The 17,929-nt window shown below is 43.6% G+C and overlaps 1 protein-coding gene across 4 annotated transcripts; it reads left to right on the plus strand.

The window, feature by feature from the left end:
• The first annotated feature begins 2,687 nt into the window (after positions 1–2,687).
• Positions 2,688–14,987, plus strand: HMGN5 (high mobility group nucleosome binding domain 5). 4 transcript variants are annotated; one of them, XM_039488413.1, is made up of 6 exons: positions 2,688–2,942; positions 5,357–5,386; positions 7,253–7,282; positions 9,257–9,307; positions 13,016–13,162; positions 14,311–14,987. In XM_039488413.1, the coding sequence occupies exons 1-6, from the start codon at positions 2,703–2,705 to the stop codon at positions 14,356–14,358; spliced, it is 546 nt and encodes a 181-aa protein (XP_039344347.1). In that variant the 5' UTR covers positions 2,688–2,702; the 3' UTR covers positions 14,359–14,987. The 4 variants fall into 4 exon arrangements, with proteins under 4 accessions (XP_039344347.1, XP_039344348.1, XP_039344349.1 ...); XM_039488414.1 differs by having other exon boundaries at positions 13,019–13,162; XM_039488415.1 differs by lacking the exon at positions 2,688–2,942 and adding an exon at positions 3,211–3,581.
• The last annotated feature ends 2,942 nt before the right edge of the window (positions 14,988–17,929 follow it).

Consider the following 17,929-nt stretch of genomic DNA (forward strand, 5'->3'; position numbering starts at 1 on the left):
ATTCAAAATGCGCTGAGTATGGCACAATCATATTGTTGCCCCTTTTGGCCCAACTGGTCAGGCAATATTTGGGGACTTGCCAGGCTGCTTCCACTGGAAGGAGAAATTGACAATACAACTCAGGTACTTCTTTGGTGCAAATGTGTTTATTTACAAAGAATGTAAACAAAGTCCTGTTTCCATGATCATAGTAGAAATAAATAACAGCAGGCAGCCCAAGTCTGCTTTTCCCACAAGTAGTGTGTCCAAAAGACGCTCTGTCTCATCTACCCAGGGACACACTTTGTCATAATTTCAGGGTAATTGCACCAGTATCCCTTTCCTCCATGATCCACTCCAGGAGTTTCTAGGTTTGGTCTCAGGTCTCCAGCTGTCACCTGTTTCTGGGCAGGGACCCTTGTTCCACTCCCTTCTGACTGGTAGATTTTAAACCTGCACTGCTCCCTGCCTTATGCTGCAATATCTTCAGCAAGCCAGTCTGCCTAAAGGCCAGCACTTGCTCTCCAAAGGCTATGAACAGTGTATTGCCAGCAGTTACAAATTACCACACAGCTCTTTCTAAGCAAGCCTATTTATTATTAAGGTAAAAGCATTACAGAGAAAACATACAAAAATAAATAAAAACAATACACATGCTAAAAGCTTACCAAAGCTCACCTATCAGTCTTATGGGACCCTGGTAAGCCAAAGTCTTTCCAACCCTACGGCAAGGCTTGGGGCCTTTGGCCAGGAGGTCCCATTTGTTTGCTGGATCGGAGAGAAGACTGAAGTCAGCTTAAACACAGTGTTTTTATATCAAAAGGCCTTTCTTTCTCTGTTGGTTTCTCAAGAAACCAGTTTATGCAAGCCTCCTCCAGAGGTGATACCTCTCTGGAGGTGTTTATAATCTATGTGATTCACCTTAATCACCCCACATTTTTCTTGGCTCTTAGCAAAGCTGTGGCAATCCCCCCACCCCTCCAGAGTTGTATACATTCCCTGGCCCAGTGATACATAAAAACACTCATACACTTAATACAATACAATCCACAAAGATATTGCATGTGGTTGTAATGTCTGTCACAACACTCACAATTGCTTCTCTCAGGGCAGATCTACACTACAGAAGGGATCCAGGTTCTGAGATCAAGCCACCGGCAGTCGATTTAGCGGCTCTAGTAAAGATCCGCCAAATCGAGTACAGATCGCTCTCCAGTCGACCGCTGTACTCTACCCCTGATGAGAAGAGTAAAGTAAGTCAACGGGAGATTTTCTCCCATCGACCCCCTCTCCCCACCCGCAGTGAAGACCCTGCGGTAACTCGATCTAAGGTACTGTCAACTCCAACTACAATAGCCACACTTTCTGTCTCTAGCACACAAAGATGCATACTGCTACTACCAATCAATCCCCTCACCTGTGCACTTGCAACTAGTCTCAGGAAAACCCCTTAGTCCACACTGCTTGATTACTTTGCTATGCTGTCCATTGCTTTGGGAAGTAGCTTCTGATTGTTTGCAGCAATCACTTCAAGGGATATTTAATTGTTCTTTTTATTTAGTTTGAAGGAAGGGTGCTTAGCATACCCATCAGTATTAATGAGGTCTTTGATTGTCTATAGATCAAAGACCCATTTCATGACAGCCATTAACACATTCCAGCATAACAATAGACTGAAGAAGTATCTAGGGAAAAGTAATTTCCTAATGATTATTAAAATCAATTTGTTCCATGAACATTTTCAGAAAAATCAAAATATTTTTGTAAAACAACAAGGTGAAAAGAAAAGCATAATAAACATAATGTAAAAGTTAGTTGTGGAACTAACCCCATGTGTTATAGTTTCTGAAACACTCCACCACACAAAGATGTTCACACGAAGCCTCATATGATCGTGGGTCCCAGTTTAAAGTTATTAGGATATTCACAAGCTACCCAGAGGATCTTAGGTTGGTTTCAATGGAAGTTAGGAGCCTAAATACATTTGAAGACCTGTGGCTGCATGCTTTTACCACTGAAGGATGCAGGTTGGACAGGCAGAAATCCTGAAGTGAATGGTGTCAATTAGCTATTGTGAAATCATCAGTGGAACTTAACCACAGCAGCAACCTGTATCTGAGACTTCACCACAGGACCCACCCTAAATACCTGGCCTTCCCACTCCAGAAGCGTGCTTGGAACAATATTCCAAATTTCAATAGTTTGTGAATTGCTTTTGAATCCTTCATGACAACGGCTGCTCTACCATGCTCTCCAACATTAGAGGAAGATACAGAATGATTTTGCATGTCTTAAAGAAAGCAACTGCTTTTTTCAGGAGTCAGAGAAGAGGCAGGGGACTTGCCACACCCCAAATATAGGCACTTGTCAACTTAATATGCAATTTATTGTGATCTAGAAAGCACATCTTAAAATATAATTAACACCCCTCCTCCCCCAACACCTTACTAATGTAACTGGTGCCAGTCCTGGACCTGAAAAGGATTCAGCATACCTGCAGGAGGGTATGGCATGCACTATATACATATTCCCACAGCAATGAAACTGTGTGACAATGCTTTTCAACAGGTAGGCTTCTTAGGCTGGCAGGGCAGGGCCACCAGGGTTCATTCTACCAGCATAAAGCACCGTGTGCAAAGCCACAGGCTGCCTCCATCCTAGTAACACAAATTGGCAGGGGAGCCCTGCCATGTCGTGCCAGGAGAGTGGAAGCAGAAGCCCCCATGGGAGCTGGTGTGGAGGGAGCCCTGCCTCAAAACCAACGGCACGAGACAGCCCATTATTCCTCTTCCCTCCATGGCCCCCAAGCCCATGGCACGGAGCGCGCGGGGGGGGGCTGCTTCCTCCCTTGCTGCCCCCCCCTCTGCTGGGCTCCAGGCCCTGCGGGGGGAGGGAAGGTGCAGCTGGCTAGGCAGCCATGTTGTTGGGCTCAGGGACGAGCAGCCACAGTCCTGCTGCCCGCGGTAACTTTCGGGGAAGTTTCTGTCACAGCCTCTGGGGGGCTGTGGGCGAGGGGGAGGAGGGAAGGGGCCCGCAGCGGCTGCCTGGCGCGGCGCACACGGCCTGGAGACCCCCCTCCCGCCGCCCAGCGAGCCCCTGTCTGCCGACACCAGGCACCCCCGTCAGCACAGGCGGGCAGGCCACCACTGCGCTACCTCCCCCACCGGGCTGGGGACGGGAGCCTTATTCAGCGAGCGCTTTAGGCCGGCTCCCCTGCGCAGACAGCGTAAAGCCAGCAGCTTCCCCTTGCGTGCGCTGCGAGTCTCTCTCGGGCTAAGGCTCCGGCCCCGCCTCCCTTGCTCTTGCCTGAGTCTCGCATTGGCCAGCGGGTGCGTCACTCTCAGGCTGGACCCATCTCGCGCTCCCCATTCATGCAGTTTGGTTGCGTGTTGGTGTATTTTACTGTTTGCAATAAAGAGGGGGGGATTTTTTTTTTTGTTCAGTTTCTGCTGCAATTAACTCTTGGTCCCTTATAAAATTTTTTTTGGCAATTTTGAAGAACGGTTGAAACAGTTTTTTGTTTTGTGATTGCATTTATTTTTAATAGATCTCTTATCTATTTTGCAATCAACTATTAAGGTGCAACTATGCCCAAAAGAAAGGTAAGTACAAAAAATAGGGGGGGGGGAGAGAAATGGGGAATGAAGGGGAGAGATTAGAGGAGCGTTTGCAAAAATATCTATAATTTATGCGTGTGTATGTAGAGTTTTTGCATATTAATTTTTTGTGCATGTCCTAAAGTGGAGCTGGAACTGAAGGGCGATGATTAGAATGTGCGGTCGGACTCATCTGTGGGAGCAGGGGAGCGTCTGAGTTCACTTTGGGCTGTTTTGTTTGCAAGGAGAAGGCTAAGCAGTGTCTCCATGCTGGATTACAAACAGCCATAGTGCTGCTGCTGCCCCTATGGAGAATACAGGCAGGCAGAGCTAGCCACGGAAGGCTGTGCTTCTCCAAGCGCCCCGAAAAGCGCACGGCTGGACGGCCAGAACCTTCCCATTAATCGCCGGGGGCATTTTAGTGTTGATTGGGCCATTGCCTGGGAGAATTTGAGTCTAAACGGTGCCTCTTTCTCCTGCGTTTGCCTTTGTTCTCCCTTTTTTTTCCTCTCCCACTTCTTGTCATACCAGATGGTTGTGCAATGGTAATTTGGAGCCATTAGGCGGCGCAGAGTTTGAAACTGTCCTTGAAGGGAAGAGGGGCTGGGAAGGATTCACAACCAGAATTAGTAACTTTGGCTCTGCTCAGCAGCTGGTCTTCCCTAGCTTGCTCTTCAGCAAGCCCAGAGCTGTTTGCAAAGGGGCAGCCTGCCCCCTAAAATTGCAACAGCTAAAATGCAGCCGCCTAGCAGATGCCAGTACAGCTTTGCCTGGGTGTGCATTTTAAGGGTCAAACACTTGGTTATCTCAGCATCTCCCCTTCATTTATCTGTGTTGCATGTTTGCATTTTGAAGGCATTCTGCTATTAAATGACGACACGGGCATTTCCTGCCCTCTGAGAAATACACTTGCTGGGGGCTCTTATTTCCCTGGGTGTGCTGGAATTGGGTGTAGCCTGTGCTGCAATATCTGAAACGCCTCCCTTCCTCCCACTAATCCTGAGGGCACTAATGCAGGTCCCCATCTAGCCAACTGCTGCTGTCTCTTCCCCTTAGTGTAAGTGGGATGCCTCTGAGCGAAGCTAGTAGAGCCTTGTCCTTGCATAGCGCTGACAACGACCTTGTTGTTGCAGGTAATTTGGCGGGAACTTTTTAAATGTGGGGACGCTTTGACGCAATGACGTTTAACAAAAGTGAGAGTCCGAGGCATTCTGGGAGTTGTAGTCTTTTGTCTGGGAACTTTGAAGTGAGCTTAGGCTCTTGCACTGATCTGACTTGTAAGCACAGCTGCACATTTTTAGCTGTGGGAAGGGGGAGGGGTGGAGGAGAAGTTACACAATTTTTTTTTTGCTTGATCACTTCGCAAACTTTATTTACTGCCAAGGATAGTATGACTAAAAAGTGCACAAGGTAGAAGGACAAGGAGAAGAGCTGGTAATATGAGAAACAGCAAGGATATGAAACCAAGGAGAGCTGTTTTAACTGGTGAACTCAAACATAAAGATAAAATTGACTGTGATATATTTGAAATTCGTGAGTTTACTTTTTAGTAGGTCTCCCTATGCTGCATGTAGACTTATTTAGAGAAAATGGCATGTTAGTATTTTCCAACCTCACACTGCAAATAGGTCCAGCATTAATTCCATTTTTACAGACTTTCTTATTCTGGTCACTGCTATAATTTTCAAATGCCTGTTTGCTAGCATTTGGCATAATTTCCCCTTCATGACTGTAAAGAATGCAAATCTTTTATGTTTTCTTCTTTTAATTTTTTTATGTAGGCTGCAGCTGAAGGCGAGGTGAAGGAGGAGGTAGGTTTATAAAATTTTAATAAAGCAAACTTATTTCTCTCAGAACTTGTGTGGTGGTAAACAGTTTAAAACATTGATCACCAACGGGTAGATCACGATCGACTGGTCAATCCTGGAGCTTCTGACAGTTGATCGCGATCTCCAGCTGCTAAAAATCCGGCAGCACAGGAGGGCTAAGGCAGGCTCCCTGCCTGTCCCGGCCCCATGCCGTGGAAGCCGCCAGCATGCCCCTGTGGCCCCGGGGGGCTGGGGGATTTGTCTCCGTGCTGCTCCTGCCTGAAAGCACTGCCCCTGCAGCTCTCATTGGCCAGGAATGGTGAATGCAGCCAATGGGAGCTGTGGGGTGGTGCTTGCAGGGAGGGGCAGTGCACGGTGCCACGTGCCCCCCTTCCTCCAGGGGCCGCAGGGGCGTGTTGGCTGCTTCCGGGAGCGGCATGGGCCAGGGCAGGCAGGGAGCCTGCCTTAGCCCCACTGCACCGCCGACTGGGAGCCACCCTGTGGTGAGTGCCAGCCGGCGGGAGCCTGCACCCCTCTCACATCCCAGCCCTGAGCCCCCTCCCAGAGCCAGCACCCCATAACCACTCCTGCACCCGAACACTCTGCCCCAGCCCGGAGCCCCCTCCTGCACCCAAACTCCCAGAGCTTGCACCCCTCACCCCCTCCTGCACACCAACCTCCTGCCCCAGGCTCAGTCCGGAGCCCCCTCCCACGCTCCAAACCCTCGACCCCAGCCTAGAGCCTGCATCCCAACCCCTTGCCCCAGCCCGGTAAAAGTGAGTGAGAGTGGGGGAGAGCGAGCAAGGGAGGGAGAGGGGGTGGAGTGGGCAGGGCAGTGCCTCGGAAGGGGCGGCGTAGATTCTGGGTTGCACAATTCAAAAAGTGATCTTGTGCCTAAAAAGGTTAGAGACCACTGGTTTAAAAGAAATTACTAACTGAGGCCCCTGACTTCCATAGACGTATCGGCTTGCACAGACCCTTGTCTATGTGCACAGTCACATGGGTCTGTGCTAGCAGATTTTGATGCAGGTTCTGGGTGTCAGGAATGAAATATCCATTGGACTATAACATGAGGGACATTTTGGAGAATTCACTGCCTATCGCAGCTGTTAAGCTGTCTGAAACTGGGAGCTTTGATGAACTAACATGCAGAGATTTAGAGAGAGCTGTTCCTGGTACAGGAGAATTTGCAGTTACACAGCCAGAGATCATCAGTTTCAGGTTAAATGTGGCATTAGGCTACAGCAGGGGTAGGCAACCTATGGCACAGGTGCCGAAGGCGGCACACAAGCTGATTTTCATTGGCACTCACACTGCCTGGGTCCTGCCCACCAGTCTGGGGGGGGCTCTGCATTTTAATTTAATTTTAAATGAAGCTCCTTAAACATTTTTAAAGCCTTATTTACTTTACATACAATAATAGTTTAGGTATATATTATAGACTTATAGAAAGAGACCTTCTAAAACATTAAAATTTTTACTGGCATACGAAACCTTAAATTCGAGTGAATAAATGAAGACTAGGCACGCCACTTCTGAAAGATTGCTGGCCCCTGGGCTACAGTCTTGAAGACTGCTTCTCTTAGACACAGAGATCTAACTGTGCATAGGAGCTTACTGTATTGGGTCCTTACTATTTACCTGGGTTTGGTGAAAAGGGGGGAAATGGTGAAAGAAATAGCAATTCTGTTTTGCTTTTTAAAAAAAAGGCAAACCCATTACATCCATAGCTCTATACATGATCTTGGTATTTGTTTTAATGCTTCATTAAATAATGGTTGCATCAAATAATTTTGATGATGATGATATAATTCTGAGAATGTATGGCTCTTTCTTTAAATTTTAGTGACACCTCTTTCTTTTATGCAGCCAAAAAGAAGGTCAGCTAGATTATCAGCTGTGAGTATCTTTTTTTTAAATTGAATTTGTGATGTATGTGATGATGACAATTCAGGAAGATTGGAGTAGGAAGAATCTCATATTGATGAGCAGAGTATAGCTATATAGGTAGATATGTGTTCACACTTACATTTAAAAATAAAACTCATAGTCCATGCTTCCATGGCTTGTGTACCAACATACTACAGCTATTTGCAGATTTTACATGTGAGATAAAGCCGCTATGCTAGTTTGACATAAAAAAAATCACATTCAGGAATGGCTGGATCCTGCAATCCTTACTCATGTGTAGTCCCGTTGATTTCAGCAGCACAGCTCTTGGGAACAAGAACTGCAGATTGGAGGCCCAAGATCTGCAAATACCAAAGAGGGCTTGCAGTTTGAAGACAAGAAAGGTCAGAGCAAAGCCAAAGTACTATATAAGCGCAGTCCTGTAAGTGCTCTATGCCTGGGAGTCTTCTTCCACGTGCAGAACACTCAAAGGATTGGGATCAATGTATGCTACCAAGGAGATTACAACAGGAAACAAAGTACACCTCTACCCCGATATAACGCGGTCCTCGGGAGCCAAAAATCCCTACCGCGTTACAGGTGAAACCCCGTTATATCAGGGTAGCGGCGGCAGGGCTCCAACAATGATTTAAAGAGCCCTGTGTTCCGGCTGTGGGGAGCCCCGGGCCCTTTAAATCACCACCCGAGCCCTGCTGCCGGAGCCCTGGGGTAGTGGCAGCGGGGCGCCGACGGTAATTTAAAGGGTCCGGGGCTCCCTACAGTGGCCAGAGCTCCAAGCCCTTTAAATCGCCGGCTGAGCCCTGCTGCCACAGCTCTGGGGTAGCGGCGGCAGGGCTCCAGTGGTGATTTAAAGAGCCTCGGGCTCTGGCTGCTGTGGGGAGCCCCGGACCCTTTAAATCGCTGGCTGAGCCCCGCTGCTGCAGCAGTGGCCAGAGCTCCAAGCCCTTTAAATCGCCGGCTGAGCCCTGCTGCCACAGCTCTGGGGTAGCGGCGGCAGGGCTCCAGTGGTGATTTAAAGAGCCTTGGGCTCTGGCTGCTGTGGGGAGCCCCGGACCCTTTAAATGGCTGGCTGAGCCCCGCTGCTGCAGCTCCAGGGTAGCGGCGGCAGGGCTGCAGCGGTGATTTAAAGGGCTCGGGGCTCCCCGCAGCAGCCAGAGCCCCGGGCCCTTTAAATCGCTGTCGGAGCCCCGCTGCCGGAGCCCCGGGGTTATCGCGCTATATGCAAACCCGTGTTATATCGGGTCGCGTTATATCGGGGTAGAGATGTAAATGAATGCTGCCATATTGGTGAGAAGTTGTACCTCATTGTGGTAAAACAGAAGATACCTATACATACCAGGAACCCTCTGCAAAGGATAGCGGTAAACGTCAGCTCAGACAGCAAGAGACTTGAGAAAAGTTTAGTGTCCATTTCCACATCCTGTGGATCTTGACTTAAAATGCTGTCACATGTGTAGTAGTGCAGGACTCTCCTCTCTCCCGACACAGTACATGTACTTACTAAATATTTTAGCCATAACCACTTCCACATACTTCATTTTTTTCCTCATGTATCTGAGTGAAATGACATTAATTTATAAAAAGAACAGGAGTACTTGTGGCAACTTAGAGACTAACAAATTCATTTGAGCATAAGCTTTTGTGGGCTACATGAGAGCTCAGTCTTAATCTTTCCCTGTTTGCTGTATAGGATGTTAATCAGGTACTCCTGTTCTTTTTGCAGATACAGACTAACACAGCTGCTACTCTGAAATATTAATTTATATATCTCAGTCCTGTAAATGATTATAGTTCATATTCTTTTCTGGTCCTTTATATACAGGAGAGCATATGGCCCTGCATGTATGCTTTTAATATGTTTTAAATTTGCATACAGAGTAAGTATGTTGAGGTTGTTAATAAGACCACTGTAGTGCTCTTCAGGTGGTATATTTCTTATTTTACTATATGCTTTTTGTACAGAAACCTGCTCCACCTAAACCGGAGCCAAAGCCCAAAAAGGCAGCACCTAAGGTAAATATTTAAGATCTCTTTAATACAGCAGTTTTCTGTTTCAAAATGTATTTACAGGAATAAAGCACATAGCTAGTCAACTAGCTTTTTAATATTTTTAATGAGATTATGTATTTTGCCCAGTTAGAGAAATCTCCATCAGTATCTTAGAAATTACAAAGAGCTATTGAGTGTTCTTTTTTGTCCTACTGCTAGTGCAGGAACATTGACTACGGTAAATTCTTGAGTGATTTGTCTGATGAAATTTTAAAAAAATGGTGATGATTCTTCCACTGCTTGCCATGGGAGACTGTTCAAAGCACCATTCTCCTAACAATATGTGTGGAATAGAGACCACAGAGCCATAATTGTAGGCAATGCTGGTAGCTATGTCTATAAGTAAGTAAGTGTGCTTTACACTTACATAATAAGGCCCTGTTTTCAGTTGCTTATTAATTTGTCAGACTTTAACCACTGGGATTAAAATTTTCCATGCTTTATCTCCTTCTCAGGCTAGATATTTTTTTTAAAATGTTCAGCAAATATACCTTTTCTGAGAATGAAGTTAGCAAAACTATCTGTTTTTTTCCTGCATCATGATGCAGTCTAATTAAATGATCACATACTATTTGTTCTCCCATTGTCATTCATTGCACAGTGAATGAAGTAGTGGGTTGCAAGGAAAAAGAGCATGTTCTCTTGTAAGGCACTGGACTTGGACCCAGAAGAGCTGGGTTCTGTTCGTGGCTCTCTCAGAGACTCCAAGGAGATGCTGGGCAAGGCTATCAATATGTACACACAAGGGGATGAAATGTAGGCTGCAGAGGCTACTGTAATTCTGGCACTGTCCAATTTGAACTTTGTATCCTTAACATTTGCATCCTTAACTGTGCTAATTTTGCATCCTAAACATTCTTTTAACAGCTTTTTGTTTATAATTGTAAGAATAACTTTCATCCTCTTAAATATATCCATATTAAATAAAGTAGGGCTGAAAAAAACAAACCATGATGTATTAATCGGCTGGTGTTGCCATCTTTGTGCTTCCCCTCCATTCAGGAAAAATCAGTAAAATGACATTGTCCCTTCTCCCATGGAAACGGCTACAGGTGGCGGTCTGGGAATGAAAAACTCCATCAGGATTCCCTTGTGTGGGATCATTCTGTTCTGGGGAGAGATATATCACACACCAATGTTGCAGAATGGCCAGTAGTTTTGTCCCCAGAAGCCAGGGATTGACACTGATGTCGTGGGACCCTAGCAGGCTATGGCTTTCTGTGTAGAGATCCTTTGTCTCCAGTCAGATTCCCTGACAGCATGGCTCCATAAGGGTTGTGCTACCAAGGAATCCCCAGCCATTGGCTGATCCTGGAACCTCTTTTAAGATGGTGCTCTCTCAGTAAAGAGGGGGCTGTGGAACAGTTAATAAAACTCCATTAGTTTTCTGTGGGAGAGAGACAGGAATGGATTCCCTTCTTCAGTCATCAATCCCCAATCCTATGGAAGGGACTCCACGAGGAAGGTGCTATGAAGGTAGATCACCACTACCATTCCTTTGTTTGGGAAGTGGTGGGAGGGAGAGATACCATGAAGCGGACCCTCCACACCCCTAGTTCTGGGCAAATGTTTCAGCCTATTAACCTTTATGAAGGTCTCTTGAGGCTTTATACAAATGGTCCCATTTAGTGAGTTTTGTCACATTAGTATAAAGTAATTGCCATACACTGCTAAGCTAAAAGTGTTGAAGAAATAGGTATGGTTGTAACTGTGTCAGTCCCAGGATATTAGAGAGACAAGGTGGGTGAGGTAATTGGTCCAATAAAAGATATTACCTCACTCACGTTGTCTCTTGAAGAAATAGATATTTTCATGAATTGTACTCTCTGAGACCACACCTTCTTTTAAAGGATTTCTAATGAGCAGTAATTTTCCAAAGATTCATGGTTCCTCCGTCTTTTGGAGTGGAAGAAGATGTTAGGGTTAGTATAATCAGAAGTTTTGGCACTCAGGTGCAAATCCTTGGAATTGAAATCGGTGGCAGTCTTGGTATTTACTATTATGAAGCAGTGGTTTGATCCAAAAGTATAGAAGGCTGTTACAGGAACTCCTCACTTAATGTTGTAGTTATGTTCCTAAAAAATGCGACTTTAAGTGAAATGATGTTAAGCGAATCCAGTTTCCCCATAAGATTTCATGTAAATGAGGGGGTTAGGTTCCAGGGAAATTTTTTTCACCAGACAAGATTATATATATACATATACACGCACACGCAGTATGTTTTAAACAAACAATTTAATACTGGTACACAGCGATGATGATTGTGAAGCTGGGTTGAGGTGGTGAAGTCAGAGGGTGGGATATTTCCCAGGGAATGCCTTACTGCTAAATGATGAACTAGCATTTGGCTGAGCCCTCAAGGGTTAACTGGTTGTTCATGTACAAGGGAGAGAGCATAGAGAGAGGGGAGAGAGCATAGAAGACAGAGACATGAGAGCGAGAGATGCACATTTCCTCTCTAAGTAGCTGACCCCAGTCTTAAGTACACTGCCTTGTTAATTAGATCAGCTTGCTGAGACGCAGCTGCTCCTGGAAGCTCCCTCCGTCCTGAGCCCTGTCGTGTCCCCCCCTGCTCTATGGAAATGGGGTAAGCGGGGTGCAGGAGCAGGGGGGAGGGGAACACCCTGACATTAGCCTCCCACTTCCTCCCTTCCCCCCGTACAGCAAGCAGGAGTCTCTGGGAGCAGCTCCAAGGCAGAGAGCAGGAGCAGCACATAGCAGTGGGGGAGGGACAGCTCAATGCCGGCAATTGCTGGCCTGCTGGGCAGTTGCAGCACAGGGAACTTAGGGAAGTGGGGAGCTGATAGGGGGGCTGCCAGTCCACCCTGGTTGCAAGCCCCCATCAGCTAGCTCCAATGGGCTGCTCTTCCTGCAAGCAATGGACAAAGCAGGTGGCTGCCAAATGACGTTGGAAGGGAGCATTGCACAACTTTAAACGAGCATGTTCCCTAATTGTTCAGCAACGTAACAACGAAAGAACGTTAACCGGGATGTCTTTAAGTGAGGAGTTACTGTACTTCAAAGTTATGGCGTCAGAGGGCTTTTTTCCTTCTTTTGATTTAATTGCGACTCCCATGTAAAAAGTTGCAATTATTGTAATATTGATTACAATTTAATGTCAATGTTTTTTTCTTTATATCTGTAGTGATTGTTGAATTTACACAACTCATACATGATATATATTGCTTGGAACAACAAGGAATACTTCTGCAATATTCTTTGGTGACTTCAGCTTTTCTCTCTCTCTCTCCTAATTTATATTTAGAGAATCTCTGAAGAATTCTAGTGTTTCCATTGACTGTGCATGCTCTTAGATTAGTCTTTTTTTGAATGTCTTTTGGCAGGTAGCTCAACAGCCAAAATGCAAGCTCACCAACATTTTTAGCTAACTTAATAAAATGTATGTTTAAAATGGGAATTCCTTTAACCCCAGACATAGCTACCTTTGACCTTGTTTCTCTAGATTATTCATTCCCAGTAGTATATCAAGGACAGGATAGAGAATAAAGGATTTCTTGATAGAAATTTTCATCTGGTAAACCTCACCTTCGTTAATTGTATTTCCGATAAGTAGTAGTAAGTTATACAAACTTTAGACTTGAAAATATTGATGCTTTAATGCAATCTCCAGTTTTGTGTGCATCTATCATACATTTTTGTTCATGTGATTAACAGAAAGAGAAGGCAGCAAATGATAAAAAGGAGGACAAAAAGGCAGCAGCAAAAGGGAAGAAGGGAGCCAAAGGCAAAGATGAAACTAAGCAAGATGATGCTAAAGAAGAAAACCACTCTGAAAATGGAGATACCAAAACTAATGAGGTACCTTAACTGCAGTGAATGAATATATTAAAAAACATAGTCACAACAACTTTGTTTTTATTGCAGCTGCAGAGACAAAGGATTCCTCTTACCTTTCAGAGGGTGGCATAATTAATTGATATCTATTGGGTAAGGGCCGGCAGCGATAATGGGAATAGAGGCCTCTTTCTGGAAGCAGTGAGAGAACTTTTCCTTCAAACACACTTCTGCTCTGTGGCCTCATGCTTTCCTTTCTCCCATTGGGTCAGGGAAGAACCAGAAGACCTAGGTAGCTGCAGCTCCCCTGATGTGTTCCCTCACCCACCCTGAGCTGGGCTTTGTGCAGGGTATATGCATACTCTGTGCAGCCTCTCTGAATCCTGTTGTGCTGGTTCCACTCTGTAGGGCCTATTGCAGGTTTGTTTCTGTGCAGAAATTTATTCTGGGCTGGGAGTGGAGGAGAAAGAGGGATGTGGAATAGATATCATGTGTGGGTGATTCTTCTCTCTCCCTCTTCCCCCGCTCTCCCAGCATGCTGCTTCTAGTATACAAGCTTTCAGTTCAAAAAGTCTCTCTTCAAGCCTTGAACATCTTTGTATTGTTTAATACCTTTAAAGAAAATGACTTTTTGACTCAACAGCCTGTATGATAAAAAGTGAATATTGGAGCAGTATGTGCAGAAGTGTCTTTCAAAGGCTGTGAGTATTTTTTTTAAGGGGCAGGTGCAATCTGTTTTCAGCTAAGTTTGTTCTGCAGTAAGAACATTTTTAAAAACCAGTTGAAAGAACTATATTTGAAAAAGTTGGACAAAAGGGAAGCAGATCACTGCAGTTTTACATATACATTTCAGATTTCCTTTCTGATCTATAGAAATGAGGTGTTGTATCCTGCCACCAGCATATGGTTGATGTGAATCTCAAAAATATTCCAAATCTCCACCTGTTTGGATTTACCTTAATATTGCAGTGTTAACTGCAGCATCAGTCCTGTTTTAAAATGTGTAACATTTGTCTACCAAGATTCCAGTGTTTTTATATCTCCCTGAATAATTTTCTCTCTCTTTCTAGTTAGGTATGTTTTTTGCAAACTAACCTGTTCAGCAGGCAGGTTAGAATGGGGCTTTTCTAGAGTGAAAATGTAATATTTCTGTTCTTCCCAAACACTTTTAGGCACCAGCTGCTGAAGCATCCGATGATAAGGAAGCCAAGTCCGAGTAATGTTAACCTTGCCCTATATCTCCATCATCTGGTATCCATACCTCCATGCTGTATTGTTAACAGAGAGGAATATTTTTATCAACTATTTTATAAATGCAGGTTTTTTTAGCATGAATTTAATTATGGAACATCTTCATCTCGGTTACTTGGGAATTAAATCCCTAACAAAACAAAACAAAAAAAAATCATTGTTTTTAAATTTTGTGATTGTAATAGTTTGTATGGTACATGGAAAGAATAAGTGGTGGTAGCTTTCGACTTCTGTCAGTGTGTCCCTTTTTGTGTAAGTCATGCTTACAGACTTCAGATTTTAATTTTACCCTTGTATGTGTTGTATGGTTTCTTAAAGTGGGGAGGTCTCAAAACAAATAACTGCGTTAAACATTCCAGTGGTTCTGTGGGTTGCTTTTATAAAGAAGGTGAGATATTTTCATGAAAATCCTAGGAGCTGGAAATCTGTTTCCCAAATGTAACTTTATTTTGTCAGTTTTGGAGAAAAAAAATAAAGTGTAATCATGTTTTTAAATGAAATACAAACATTTCTTTTAAAAGGACAGGTTGGTTGTATGTACCCACTGTTAGGAATTTTGCTGGATTTATCTTAATAAAAAAGACTCCTCGAAAGTTGATTGTGGTTTGTTGCTTGTGCTGTAAACTTGTATTGCTGGAAAAGTAATAAGTCTCCTAAAGGTGGTCAGTAGCACAACGCGTTATCTTGAAAAACATGTAGGTGATGAGCTTGAATTCACAATATGATCAATGCTTGGGCCTCTAAGCCATTTTCTCCAGCTGTGTAGACAACCACCACTTTATGGGCCATATCCTCACTTGGTGGAGCTGGCATAGCTACATTGGTTTTTATGGAGTTTTGGTATAAATCAGCATATCTGGTTCTACATCTTCACGTGAAGATTTATGTCCTGTTTCACAAATGCTAATGCTTGTGAGCTACTTCTATCATTTAAGCAAAGATGATGTACTTGGCATTATTAAAATATACGGCATACCCATTTTAGACGTTAGGATGATTAATCTTCCCAAATTTAAAGAGCAGAACCTATTTAACTTAGACCTGCCTATCCCTCTGGTATGTTTTCTCAGGTCCTCCTTGCTTGTAAGACCATTGCACAAGCTTCTGCATAGAGGCTTAAACGGTTTAAATCAAACCCTCAGTAGTAAGAAAGGGCTTTCTGTAGTGCTAGGGGAATGTTCTATAGCACTAGATAAAATTATGAACTTTCACAATTGTTGTTTATAATTTACTTATTTAAAAATGTATTGTGTACTCATGACATTCTTTTATAAGCCCCTTTACTCTCCTCTAGTAGGAGGCACACAGGTGCAAAAAAGTGTTTTCCATTAATGCAACACTCTTCCTGATTAGTGTCAGTCTCATTAAATTGGAAACCAGTAACTAGGCTCAGGGCCAGGGTTTGTATGGAGTAATAATAGTTTTCTACCTAATTTTATGCATGTGACTGTATATCAAGGATGTTTTACATTTTCCTCCTAAAGTTTCCTTTTATTCAAAAGGCTCATTTCACACAGTTGGCCAGATATATCACATTTAGTGAGAAGCAAAATGACTGGCAGTGCAGAATTTAAAACAGTTACTGTATAAGACAATCTAGCAAGCAGAAGCACGAAATACTCTGTGCTTGTGTTGTTTTTTAAATACAAGAAATTACTTGACATACATTTTAGTATAAGCCGTTGAAAAGGCTAGGTTTGGTATAGGAAGGTACAGCAGAGAAAGAAACAGATAAAGCACACAGCTTATGAGAACAGAATATGTTCTGCACTTCTAGATTTATTTTTTATAAGGGATGGAAAGGACAAAATGAGGATTTGTGAATTTGGCCCTTAGTGTGCAAAGTCAGAACTGCAAACAAACAGATGGGTGTGTTAGGTGTGTTTAGTAAATAAATAAGTTGCAGCTCTCTAAACAGAATCTTTACTGGATATTTATATGACTAACCTGTTTTACTACATTGCATATAAATTGCAGAACTTGTTAGTATTTCCCTCCTTCCTCCTCATCATTCTTGTACTCAAGGTCTCCATTTACATTACCATTATACCCAAGTGTCAACAGTTAGAAGTGATACTTAGGGGGAATGGGGCTTGTGCTATTCCTTGCCTTTTCTGCATTATAAATTCAGTTCTTGTCTAACTGACCAGAGAATGAGTGAGGTTGTGGTCAGAGAGATACAACCTCTTGAACTTCTTTCTGAATCATAAAGAAGCAACAGCAGCCAAACCGTATAGACAGCTCCAATTTATGTGTGTTGCTAGGTCACTCTTAAAAGTCAATGCTGTAGACAGAATTTAACTTTTTCCTATATGTCAGTACAAGCCTTGGAATGTCCATGATTTTTAACCCATTTAACTGATGTCATTATTATTTGGTTTGTATTGAAGTATTGTCCAAAGGATTTTTATAACACATAGTCATGGGCCCTGCCCCAAAACGCTGTTCAGTTGTGTAGAAGTGGCTTAAAAGAATGGTAGCCAGTAGTTAAAACCATTAAGTTTCAAGACGAATAGTTGAAATTTCCCCAGATCACCTTCAATCACTAGTATTTTAGTATCTTCCCAACTTTACTAAGAAGGATTGTAAATGGTTTAGGACCTGAGCTTTCCTTCCCATAGGAAAAACTCAAGAGAAAGAATACTTGTGTTTTTATTCTTCTAACACAGCTGGTCCACCACTTTGTCTCCTCAGGTATATGATAGTGGCCTAGGGCAAGAAGCTGATGTCTCTCAACTGATTGGCCAGAACTCCTGTGAGTGACAAAATATCCCCTGTTCATTATTGAATAATCACCAATAGCTCAGCCAAGGGATATTACTAGATTTAGCTGGTGAAAGAGGGGAGTGGGTTGTCTTTTGGATCTTTATAAACTATTTTGATTTTAGTTCAGAAGAAACTCCATACCAGCGGGTGCCTATCAAAAGCTCTGGGAAGCCATACATACACTTCAAAACCTGATACCACAGAAGTAACCAAACATCAATCAAGGCAGCAGTGTTTCTTCTTCCCTTCACCCTATCACACCTCATCTGATCAGTCATGTGACCTATAATAGGGTTTTAACCACTAACACCCCACCAGACAAATCCCACCCACTGCTGCCTCAGTCCTCCACAAATGCCCACTGACACAGATGGACTTTTTGTGTGTGCCTGTCAATATTTTTGGGCTGTTTTGGAACAGGTTGAGGAGAGAATATTGCAAAGGAAAGAGACCCTTACAGAGAATGCCTGGTCACCTTTTATTCTAAGGCAGATCCAACTCAAGCATTCTTGCTGATCTCAAATGGCAGCAGTATGGTATGGGGAGAGGGGTAAAGATTCCAGGTGCTTTATAGGTCAGACTATATTGTGAACTATCTTCTAAATTAAAAAACACTCTCAATGTTTGCCAAAAATGTTGCTGTCTCATTCTACAGATATTTGGCTGGACCATAGAATATTTATTTGGAGAAAGATAAATAAATTATACTAATTATCTTTCTAATTTCAAGGAATGGTTCCAGTGATAGCTACTAGTTTTCCAAACTTATTGCAA

Source organism: Mauremys reevesii, linkage group 9 (genome assembly GCF_016161935.1).
Source record: "Mauremys reevesii isolate NIE-2019 linkage group 9, ASM1616193v1, whole genome shotgun sequence".
Lineage (NCBI taxonomy): Eukaryota > Metazoa > Chordata > Testudines > Geoemydidae > Mauremys > Mauremys reevesii.

What these genes read in the sequence shown, in the direction of transcription:
- HMGN5 (XM_039488413.1), top strand. Translation starts at nt 2,703, where the DNA reads ATGGGAGCTGGTGTGGAGGGAGCCCTGCCTCAAAACCAACGGCACGAG. An exon ending in GGTCAGCTAGATTATCAGCT is followed by an intron (nt 7,283 to 9,256) that starts GTGAGTATCTTT and finishes CTTTTTGTACAG; the next exon opens with AAACCTGCTCCACCTAAACC. An exon ending in GAGATACCAAAACTAATGAG is followed by an intron (nt 13,163 to 14,310) that starts GTACCTTAACTG and finishes AAACACTTTTAG; the next exon opens with GCACCAGCTGCTGAAGCATC.